At 38.4% G+C, this 12,382-nt stretch overlaps 1 protein-coding gene across 1 annotated transcript; it reads right to left on the bottom strand.

Moving 5' to 3' along the window:
* Positions 1-3,501: 3,501 nt before the first annotated feature.
* Positions 3,502-12,356, bottom strand: LOC131789997 (transcription factor E2F8-like). The gene is made up of 13 exons (XM_059107174.2): positions 12,192-12,356; positions 11,165-11,818; positions 10,588-10,667; positions 9,967-10,097; positions 9,281-9,367; positions 8,743-8,935; positions 8,396-8,472; positions 7,756-7,831; positions 7,298-7,456; positions 6,784-6,864; positions 6,407-6,592; positions 6,236-6,316; positions 3,502-6,010 (listed from the first exon to the last, which is right to left on the bottom strand). The coding sequence occupies exons 2-13, from the start codon at positions 11,809-11,811 to the stop codon at positions 4,770-4,772; spliced, it is 3,039 nt and encodes a 1,012-aa protein (XP_058963157.2). The 5' UTR covers positions 11,812-11,818; positions 12,192-12,356; the 3' UTR covers positions 3,502-4,769.
* Between the last annotated feature and the right edge of the window lie 26 nt (positions 12,357-12,382).

Here is a 12,382-nt window from a genome sequence, read left to right as displayed (position 1 = left end):
GCTGCAGTGATTGTCCTATGACCCATGTTGACCGCCATATTTTATTTGCACCTTTGTAATCAGCGGTGTAATGTAATTGTCAGGTCTTGTTCATGTATTGTTAACGAAAAGAAACAAAATGGCGGCATTTTTCGTAGCCTTAAAAGGAGTAATCATAACGCACCTGCCGGTGCTGAAGTTTCCATCTCGCGCAATTGTCTTTTGAAAAATGGAAGAAGGCATTGATAAACTTTGTCTTCACCTTCGGAATGATGCGTCAAGTACAGTTGATAACAAACAAAATGCCATTAAGTTTACAAAATTCTCTTCGCCGCTCTAAAAAATCTCAATTCTCTTTTTGAAGGAACGAAGGAAATTCATTCCAAACGTAGATGGCTAGAATTTTTTACTGAGTATTTGTTTCATTCATTGATCAGTGAGGAGTGTGTGTAAATCTTACCAATTCCGATAAAAACTGATTGAGTAGCGTTTTGATCACATGACCCGACATATGACTTTCCTCCTCGGCATTGTTACCATAAGGTAAAAGTTCTTGCGGAAAACTATCGTCCACGAAAATTTCAGCGCAATTGGCTGTGTATTTGCGGAGATATAGCTGTCTATTATCTTAAGGCAATTTACTCTCCTGACCCAGGCCTGAATGAGGACAAAGTATCATACCTGTGGATTGTACATTTAGAACTAAAAGTTACCAAAGAGAACAACAAGCAAATCTGGCTTACTTTATTATCAAGACACTTCCTTTGTCATCTCCTTGCTATAACAATTCCAGTCTAGGTAAAAAAGGAACCTATAAGATGGTATAGGTTGGAAACCTCAGGTGCATTTACAATCACTCCTTTCGGAGTGTTATGTAGAAAACTTTTGCGAAATTTTCCGTATTGAAGAGTTACAAAGGTGTCACTGTTATGTTTAACCATTCACCTCATATGCGTAAAACTCGGGTAAAACTCTAAGGAACTATTGGATTGTCCTTGAATTTGTTTCCCTTCTGTTTTTCTGTTTTCCAGTAAAGACGAACGAGTTGGTTTTCAAAAGTTTTAAAGATAAAGTGAGTCAAGTACAAACTATCTGCCCAACATTCCACAAAGAGACGAAAAATTGAGAAGTGTTGTAATTTTTATTGGAGCGTTGCTTAGGGTTTCCAAGTGGCCAGGGATTGTACTGAGGGAGAATTAGACTAAATGTGGTTACTGTCTATCGCATCCTGCGCTTTTTTGCCTGCGGCCGGCACTGGCCGCAGCTTTCACGAACACAGTCAGACGTAACATTATGAGCGGTATTTCCTATGGACTACACTTACATTTTTAAGCTGAGCTCACAGTGTTGTCATTTGCATTTGTCTCATTATTCTTGGTGAGCATCTGTGACAAAGGCCAATTTATGGAAGACCTGAACCTGCCTTGTGTGTTCCGGTAACTTTAGTTGCGATCACCGTTCTTCCGGGAGGGCGGGGTATTTCCAATGACAAAAGGAGCATCAGTCTCGCGCTTGAGGTATGTGAAGGGATTTCGCGAGTTCAAACGCTATATTGGAGGGTGAGGAAAAATTGCATTGACGCGTCATATTTGTGAAACGTTGATTTAGAATGTTACTCAAGAGAAAAAGGAGTTAACCTCGCTTAGTTTTTGAGTAAGACACTTTCTTTGCCTGTATTTGACGTTTGAGATACCGGTCTCCGTAAAAAAAGTGGCTCACAAGATTGTACGGGTTTGGATAGTTAATAGATAATTACTGAGGTTCGCAGCATTATTGGGTATAATGCAGCGAACCTCAGTAATTAACTATTATAATTATTGACCCTCATAAAATCCTATTGTTCTCTCTCTGCATTACATCGACGATTTCAGTCGCCCCTTCATATTGATGTTTTGGTACACCAACAATGCAACTGGCAAGCATTGTCCAGTAATAATACAAATTGCATAATCCTTTTTCATTCCCCAATTCAGCCATTGTTAACTACTTGCAAAGATGATATAATCATTGACTCTCATGAATTCCTACTATTTTCTCTCTCCAACAATGCAATTAGCACGTATTGTCTAGTAGTTATACAAATTACATAACCCTTTTCATTTCCCGGAATTTAGTCATTGTTAAATCCTTGTAAAGATTATGTAACTTTCCACATCTTTCAGGTGTGTGATTGAATTTCATGCAAACGTAATTTGCATTGTATATTAACGCAATGCACTTGGTTATTTGAGTTGTTTGTTGGAAGGCAAAGAGTTGCTACTGTTTTGAAGCTTGATGGAGGATTCTTCGGAAGACGAATCTGCCATTTTCATAACGCAGAGCCAGAGGTCGGAAAATGCCGCTGCCGTTGCCCTTCGACGAAGTTGCGCCACACGATTGTACGAAGGTGGTGTGCCAGAACAAGTTATTGTAGAAACCACTGGTCACCGATCATGTGATGGGGTTAGGGAGTATAAGTGTACCTCATCAACACTTAAAAGGAAAGCAAGTGAAATCTTGCAGGGAGCGACTCCTAAGAGGGCAGAAATAGACGTCAAGGAAAAAAATGAAAAACTGTTTAACAATGATGTTGAGCAAAAATATGATGGACAAAGGGAAGAAACAGGGTTACAGGGGTTAAGCGAAAAGGTTTTAGACGAAAACCAGAGCGAAGATTATAATCAGTCAGTTGTAATTAGTACTCACAGTACGAAAATTGTTATTTCTTACAAGTGAGAAAGACTGTCATTGTCAGATGTGCCCTAAATAAACTGTAAAATGTTTTCGTCTGTACGTCTCCTGGAATGGTACTTCTCATGGTGTATTCATTTACTTTTTAACTTCAGATCTTCATCATAAATTATGCGCGGACATTCGCGAATTTTCAAAAATTACTGAGTGGAAAAGTAACGAAGTAAATACCACAGTCATGCAGCAATATTAAAAATATTGCTGGAAGCAGGCTGCATTGTTAAAAATATTGCAGTGCAGCCAGCCCACTGCAATATTGAACGTTTTAGCGCGTTTAGGATTACCCCTGATAATTTCCCTGCTACCAAAAAGGACCGCCACCGTTTTCCTCAGACATTTGGACTTGACTGAATATGAATACTTTCTCAGGCTGAAATCGCCGATATAATGCTGAGAGAGAACAATAGGATTTTATGAGGGTCAGTAATTATTTAGGAGTAATCATCATACGGGAATGCTTTGTTAAAGGTGCTTACAAAAAAAGACATGTGGAAATCCTCTAGTCACGTTCACCGCATTTAAAGCACAAATGAAAATACGAGATTTACAACCAGTTAACCCTTTACACCTTAACATCAGCGTGTATATTCTCCATAATGTTCTTTATAGATTTCCTATGGTAGAAACAAGGAGAATTTGATAAATATCAAGAGCTTTTCAATTTTACGTTCATTTCCTTAATTCTCGTGGGCCTAATTTTTGATTCCGCAGTGATACCATATTAGTGAGAAATTAGATGTTAGTCACCCAACGGGGGTCTAAAAGTTAAGCAGATTGCAGCCTTGACACAAATTCTTAGTAAGGAACTTTACAGTTTTTATCGTTCTCCTTCTTTATTGTCACGAACTTGTGATTGACAGAAAAAGAGGCGGAATTCTTTTTAAGGAACCCATTAAACTGAGCGCTTACAGCAGGAAATAAATGGCAAAGGAGGCCCCCCCCCCCTTACGAGGCAATCTTTATTGCAACGGCCGGAATTGAGTGGGCCTGGTTGGAGACGAAAAAAATACTTAAAAGCACTCGATGCTCGAATGAACAAGCACCTTGTTAAGATAAGTGTCATTACCTGTAAGTTCTCTTAGCTGTCCTCAAGAAAACTAATCCAAGGAATTTTTTGACCCAGATAACCTGAGCGGTAATGGTCAAGTAACAGGGAAAATTATTTTTACAAATTTAGCGGTCGATCATTGTCATGAAGTACATGACAAATAATCTTCCACGTTGTGCACGAAACTATTCTCAAGAACGTCAGTCGTTCCTTCGATTCACATTACCCATATTACCCAGGACCGGAATGTTTAAAAGGCGGTTATTAATATTTCAGGTTTACAATTTGAGACTTGGTTGTGATTTCCCTTGCCATTATAGAAACTTACTCAAAGTTTTGAAGAGGTTGCAAAATTGAAGTGAATGAGAAGACCAAAGGTAAACAATAGAACTGTCTGCACAACACAGTTGCCAAACTTAGTACGGCCCTGCTGTAAAATAAACCGTTTGTTTCAGTCGCAGTGACAAAAGCATTTAACCTTGGTAAGTAATCAAGGAAATTTAACACACACTAGGGCATCATATTCTTCAAACTGGACAACTTCTTCAGTCATTACAAAGAATAAAACGATTTGCGATTAAAGGATCGCTCGAAAGCTTCAAAGCTAAATTATACATTTGATAACTTCCACTTGACATAAAAAATACAATTCTGAATAAAAATAAATCAACAATTTTATCTCCCTCCAAACTGTTTTCCAGAAAATACGGAGTAAAATAAAATCACCTATCTGTGACCGTTACTTTGCACAATGATTTTAACTGTGAGCTATTCAGCAAAATTTGCTCCAAAATCTATTTGCTTTATAAAGCACTGTACTTAAACAAAATTGTTTCCACTCTCATCAGTCCTGGAGGAGTTATAAAAGAGCAATGATCGGAAAATTCTGAAAAGTAATTGCCTATACTTTCGCTAATCTTAATGTACTTGATAAAATATTGCGAAAGGCAAGGCAACACTTGTATTCCTATATAAAAAAATTACTAAAAATTTTTCTTTGAAAAAAATTCACCTACATAGATTGTTCACCCGAAAACGGAAGTGACAGGCGTTTAGACACATCCGTCAGCAGCTGTACTGTAGTAGTAGGTGTTTCCATGGAAACGACCTTTTTGAGATCTGTGAGTTTGACCAATGGAGTAGCAAACTGCAATGGAGTAATATTGCCCGTGATGGGCGTGACTGAATGCAATTCGGCTTTGCCTACTTGAGGAATTGCTGGAAGTTGAATTGATAAGGTCTGTTGCACGGGGCGAACTTGCTGAGGTTCAAGCACGGTGACCAAGGGAGTTGTGATAACCGCTTGTTGTTTACCAGCAACAGACGGCTCCAATGAAACAGGTTCAGGAGTGGGCGTGAGTGACCTGGGACTGTAAAGCAGTGGTGCGTTCACAGGCGATGCCGCCATCTTAATGAGTTGGTCTGGAGAAGGTGTTGAGCTACCAGAGGGAGGGGTGGGTGTGGCCCACACTACTGACCCCCCGTTACCTCCTGCTGAAACAGGGATTTGCAAAAAGTAAGCACTGTTCGGGCATGCGTTGTTAACACTAGCAGGACGCTCTGTTGCCGGAAGAATTGGCACCGGCGACATCGCGTGCGGATTGGAGAGCGCATTCATGACAGATCCACCCTGAATTGGAACAGGCGATGAAGTTGTACAAGAGCTCTGTTGAGACTCAGTATTTTTCCAAGGGGACTTAACCTTTCGGTAATAGCTCAATGGTTTCAGAGGGCTTAAGTCGTCTATAAGACTGGCTTGAATGGCTACAGACGTTTGCTCTACGAGTGCGTCGTAGGGCAGGGGTGACGAAGACTGATGGACCATCATTGGACGGGTTGGTCCCCCTTTAGGAAAAGCTTTATCCAGCTCGCGTTCCATGCGCTTCCAACGTTCATCTTGAGAGTCAAACCCCTCCTGTTCTTCTAATAGTTGCCGCTGTTTTTGTCTCTCTAAGAGAATCTTTTGTTCAGGGGATGCCAGATTTAATTTTCCGGTCGGACTTGTCTGTTTAGGGCTGGTAACTGAAGGAACGCTCTTTCCTTCTTGAAGACTTTTGAACGGTGAAGTCGTTGAATGTGAAAATCCAGCATCTGTGTCTTGCCTGATGGAGTACGCATCGTCGGCGCTTCGTCTTCGTTTCGGCTCTGGAGCACCGTCCAGTTCTGATGTTTGTGGCATGAACAAGGAACGACGACTCTTTCTAGCTTCGAAATCGTCTGAATAACTGCAAGCTGAAAGTAACTGCGACATACTTGCGAAACGTCAAGGATGAATAAAGGCCAAATTTCAGGTTCTCAGTAAATCAGGTTGCAGTTAAACTTTACTTAGCCACAGGCACTAATAACCATTAAAATAACCTTTCCATTTGAAAGAGAGGAAAAACCGCGCTTAAGCATTTGTTAATGGACCTCTTTTCCTGAACAACTAGAATACAGAGGGTAAAATATCTTGAGAGAAAGTAAATAATCAAAGGATATGATCAGGGTACTGTTGGTGTAGTTTCTTCAACTCTGCACGGAATTTAGCTTCAGTTGGACTGCCTGTTGATGAACCCACACCTGCCAATACAAACGGAACCAAGCTAAGACAAGAACAAACTTTCAGCTGTACAATTACACAGAAAGCTTGAGAATGGTGGATTAACTTACCAAACGAAGCTGCGATCTCTTGAACTGAAAAACCATCCTCGCATTCTCGCTGACCTCCTTTCTTCGTGCTCAAGACTCTCTCTGATCGTGAACGCGGCAACTTGCTTTTGCTTGCTTCAGTCTCCCCTGTCTTTGGTCTAATTTGTTGCTGGCTTGGTCTCCGCCTGATAAAACGTCCTACAGCACCTGACCAATAGTAATATGAAAAGATTACGGTGCGATAATAGATTTCAGTTTTCTTTGAACAAGATTTTGGAGACGTTTTTTCAAAAAGCTTGTAACCCGTAGATCAAGTGGTGCCCGAGAGTAAGTGCAGATAATATGCGGTACCTAGAGGTTAGTTGTCTCTTTTTCAGTGTTTGATCCTTTAAACTTACTTTCTTCGTCTTCATCAAACTGGAGTTCGTTTCTCTTTTCTCCAGAGACCCTGTGTACTGTTGGTGGGTTGTCCACCTCATCTGTAAAACGGGAACAAATGAAAAGAACACATCTTAGACAAGGGCAGCTTGAAGTAACGTGCACCTCCATACACCACTTTTCCGACACAGATGTGTCTTCACATCTGGTAGTTTAAAACATTCAGATCATTGGCCTTTTCAAAGTCACTTGACATGAAGGAGAGGGGCACGGATGAAATCTACAGGGGAAGGGGTTCATTACATCTGAAAAATATTTACAAAGCTCCAAATACACTAATAGGCTGTCATGGTGTCTGAGTGACAATTAGCCTTCTTCAAATGTAGGTGCCCAGGGTACTTAAAAGTAAAGCGCTTCAAATCTACATTTTCTCTTGGTATCTTTTGATGGGGAGTCACTATCTAGATGAGCAACTTCTAAATTATCTTACTTCACGCTCATTATATAACTAATTGGTGCTTTTGACCAAAATACCTTGGGTGTTGGGTACCAATAATTCCAGTTTATCAGGATCTATTCCTATCCATCTGAAGCCAGGTTTCCTTCCTGCCTGGATGCTGTGGATGTGCACTTTCTCTATTAACTGAAGGCTTGATAGTATGTTGGCAATGTCATACAGTCGTCTGACTTTAGCTGAAAGAGAATGATTGTGTCATTGAAAAATTGCCAACAGTATCACAGTAATTGCGTGTCTAAATCCTGCCTCAGATTTTCATTGTTATACATCATATTTTCAACACAGAAAAGCTTGGTCTTGTTAGTCAGAAAATTTTTTTCTATCTTTTTTAAGTACTGGCATGTCAATTTTTCCTTTTTTCCTTCTAAAATTCTTTTCTTACAGTTACTGGTCTGTTACATTTTTCTCCCAGCTGTGTTCACCTTATCAGTGCATATATAATTATGCAATTTATTGTTATTGTATTCATGCCTACTTTTATACTTTGTTTGGCCTTCTTCCTCCTCACCAATCAGTACATTTGCAGCATCCTCTAGGGTCACATGTCTTGTCTAGCATAATCAAATATATTGAGTTAAAACATGTGAGGAACAGTTAGGGCTGGTTATTTGCACGAGGTCTAACCAAACCACTGATTTACACAATTGAGGGTTGATTCAATTAAATAAATGTCCTTATACTGCTAGCTTTTGGCCTTCTTGACACTGTTCACAAAAATAAATGTTCTGATAAAAGGTCCAGCTAAATTGAGGATTGTTCTGGGCAGGGTTTTGTTAAACAATGGCTAAACTTTGTTTAAATAGCTGGCCCTTAAAGTTCAATCTAGAGAAGTATTTGACTTAAATACCATTCATATAAAAGCTAAAACATGTTTCACACCTGTTTTGTTAGACATGGTTGAAAATTGGTTTCCTCAAAGATGTTGCTTACAGCTGTGTTTGGCAACTTAAAATTTAGTGAAATGAAATTAAAATCTATTGATAACTTGAATCCATTGAAAAATTCAATTTGTTCATTTTCTGTAGCTAGATTTCATTCAGGTGAAAGTAAACCTGGTTTAACTAAACATGCTTTAATGGTGTGAAGGTGGCATTCAACATATGCATTGTGCATACCTCAGAGACGAGAAACATCATCAAAAACTTTTGACTGAGAACTCCCAATGACTTGTCTTTTCTGCAGTATTCATTATCTTTATAAAAAAATGACAAATAAATGACAATGCATGTTAGCAAGAATTGATGTTTGAAATATTGATCTCAAATAAGTTTTCAATTACTATGGAGTCCTACTGTTGCTGATGTTAAAAATTTGAAATGTGGTAACTTTTAATCCAAATCTGTGTTGGGATAAATTAAAATGAAGCCTATAAAGGAATGATAACAGGGTATAAACTAACAACAACTGAGAAACCAACAATTACATCTGGGATATTAAAAAAGATCAAAAGAATCATACAAACCTCTAAATTTCAGATTTTTACCAGCTTTTTCTTCTGCTGTACTGTCTTTCACAGTGGCAGGTGGTGGCATGAGGTTGTTGTTCATTTGGGACACATGAGGTTTTAAAGCTTGAACAAGGGACACAAGACTAGAATTCTTTGGGAGGATTAAAGGTAACTGGCTGGACAATGCTGATGTAACTGGAACTTTACTCTAAGAAAACAAATTAAAAAATGTTTCACTGGATACATAATGTGGAGAAAAAGTAGAAAACTGATGTTTCACTTGACCCTGTCATGAATTGCCTGTTCCAAGATTTCTTCTCTTTAGTTTGAGAACAGGAAATTTTGTAGCACTCAATAATGAGTTGCTCAGGCATGCAAGGGGATGCTGTACAATGTAAATGCAAGATTAAACCTTTTTGCCAAGTTCAAAATACTTCTCACAATCAATTTGACAAAACTTGTCATCTGCAGCAGGCAATCCTAGTTGCAGATCCCAAATTTTACTAGTGTAGCAAAAAAAGAGATAATTTTGCATTTCATTTATCTTGATTACCTTTTCCTTTTTAGTGTCTTTTGATTTTAGATGTTCCTTTCCTGGAAATGAGGGCTTTAATTTCAGCCCTTTTGATACGGCATAGTGCTGTTTTAAACAAGATAAGAAAAAAAAAAGAATGAGTAAAAATTACAAGACTGAAAACATACTTGCTTCTTGTACATCTCAAAAATCTCATTATTGAAAAAGTTTATTGAAAAAAGATGATTAGGACTGAACCTATTGTGAATATAGCAAAGTTTAAAATGTTTTGAATTGCTAAAATAGTGATCAGAAAATTCACTGATCACTTTGCTCAATTTTCTAAATTTTGACAACCAAAGAAATTTTTGATTCAGACAAGAACTTCTGTTACTTTTCTGTTTTCTCTTGCTACTATGTTTCTCATGAAAAACTTTTGTGTTACCTCAGTTTAGTTCAGAAGAACTTGAATTAAGTACATACTAGAATGGTAGAATTCTGGTTTCAATAAGTGTATTGATAGCAAAATAAATCTCATATAAAATGAATTGGTATATACAGTGCATTTACACCACAGCCTTCTTTGGCATCACTTAATGCTGTCAACATCTCAATTTTGGAAATCTCAAATACTCCAAAAAAAAAAAAAACCATCAGAATGAAAGCAACAAAAACATGCATATTGGTGTGTACATGTATGTGTCAGAAGTTTCTTTAATTTTTACCTTAAGCTTTATTAGAGTAGAGGGAAGTCTTGATTTTCCATGCCAGACATATCTGTTCTTTGCATATCGGCTAATAACTTCTACACTTTCTAAAACATTGACAATGTCATAGATTCGCCTCCTTTCCACACCTGTGAAATAAATATAGGGAAGAAATTAAAAGTCCATTCTGCTCTAGCTTTAGGATTTTCTTTTTTTTATTAGATAGTTGCACTACCTCCTAATTAATTTTTCTAGCTGAGAATCTCTCACTGAAAAATAACCTTTACTGGAAAAACATGAAGATTGGAATTGAACAGAGTTTATTTTGCCTAGGGGTTTAATTAAATAAGGTATTATGTTAAGAATCCTTCCTTAGTCTAAACATAACTCTATAAATTCAGTTAATGGCAGAGACCAGCATTGAGAATAATTACATAAGGGCTAGACTACTTCTGCCTCTAGTTTAAAATTTGGAGAGAGTTTGTGTTTTTCATGAAAAGTTAACTATGTCTACTGTGGCTACACCAACACAAACCAACACAAGGCGATGCTCAACCAAATTTCCAGGTTTGTCCTGGTTTCCTCTAACTGTACAACTTAAATTGTTATGTATCTCCAGAATAAACATATTTTTCTTACTAAGGTCCTTTGCCACATCATCAAGGCCAATCTCGATAAACTCGTTAGCTTTTGGGTATTCTGGATATTTGGACAAAAACCTGTTGAGAAAAGGACAACGTCGTTTATGTTTTACCACCAAAGAGAACAAAAATAAAAAAATTATGCAATCACACTCAACGTGTTTAAGAAGTAATTATACACCTGTGTAAAAACAACTATTTAAACCAAAAACGTATACAGATTTTAAGATAACAGACATGACATCCATGGACTAACTTTGCCATTCTACGAAACGTGACTTCAGTTACTACTTAAGAGAGTTGGTAACGCCATCTCGTCGTTAGGGAGGTAAGATAATATAATCCTTCCTATATTTTAGGGAGAGGCAAGAAATAGCTGTCGTGTTCTTACTTTATCGAAGTAAAAATAATCGATTAATATTATTATCGCAATCAAACGAAGGACAGTCGCCTTTTGGCGCGTAATCAACCTTGCTTCACCTTTCATTACGAATTCAAACATTGCCACGTTTAACCAAATTTGGCGCTAAACGGTCGATCATGATACAACGCGCCCATTTGAGAATTTAACTTACTTCTGACACAGAAGCCCCAGCGACTTGTCTTTCCGGCTGATGGTTATCTTGTTTTCTCCATATACAACATGAGAAGATTCATCACTCAAATCCCGCTCACTTCTAAGTGCATCAGACTGTCCTGAGTTTGATATTAGCACACTCGCCGCTGAGTGGAGCGTCTCAAAGGTGTTAAAACTTTCACCTGGAAATAATTCTCTCTTCCTGGTTTCCCGATCGCGGATTGCTGGACTAGCAGCACTGACGAGCATTTTAAGGTTAGCAGTCGGAGTTAAGGGATCGTCTCCACATTGATTTGACGAGTTTTTGCCTGCTTCGGCAACCTTTGGTGGTGTGACTGGCGGCCCTCGGTTCCAGATACTATTCAGCTGATTTGAAGTTTGAATTTTACAATCTTCGGTGTTGGGAGCTAGCATTAGTTTCTTCTCCTCCATCGATAAATCGACAGTAGTTATATTAGTTCCTTCACAGTTTGTGGCTATAGAGGAAAGCTCTGCCAGCGAGGGATATCGACGTAAAGGAATCGAATGCGATGAACTAACACAAACACTTTCAGTCTCATCATTGTCGCTCGCTATATAATCTGTGTTTGAATGATCGCATACATCCGAAGCGACGAAAGTCTGCGTAACTGTTTTAGATTCCATAATATTCCTGAAATAGGTCGAATCGAAAGAAAAGCATTTGAAAAGTCCTAGCAACGAATGAGACGTAGTTTGAGTATACAAAACTATTTACACATTATTACATGCTAATGACAGAGTTTCAGTTTAGCGCGTCCACTAGCTCTTGATCGTACTGAACGGTTGTCTCAGATTTTCGTACGATTTCATTTCTAGTGTGGAAAAGATAAGCTAATCACAAGATACTTCTGAAAAAAATCCAACAAGAGTTAGATCAGGAAAGGATGATACGCCTGTGTTGAGGAAAATGTAGCAAATTGAAGTGCTTATTAGCTACAAATTTCAAGAGGCGCGAGGCGCTACGCTCGGAGTAGATGATCACGTTACTACAGTGTGTAACTTACCACTTGATTTAAGAATCCGTCAGTTTTTCCTTGGGAACAAGACACTGCAGCGTTGTTGAAGGCTCATATGGACCAATTTCACTTAAGGAGCTGCGAGAAGCTAAACTAACTGAAATATCACCTCTCCTTTCTCCCCTGGCGCAACGAAACCGCGTTATAAAGCGGTTGTGAATTTTTGGCGCGTTCAATTT

This window comes from Pocillopora verrucosa, chromosome 1 (genome assembly GCF_036669915.1).
Source record: "Pocillopora verrucosa isolate sample1 chromosome 1, ASM3666991v2, whole genome shotgun sequence".
NCBI lineage: Eukaryota > Metazoa > Cnidaria > Anthozoa > Scleractinia > Pocilloporidae > Pocillopora > Pocillopora verrucosa.
This window is presented reverse-complemented; position numbering and strand designations above follow the sequence as displayed.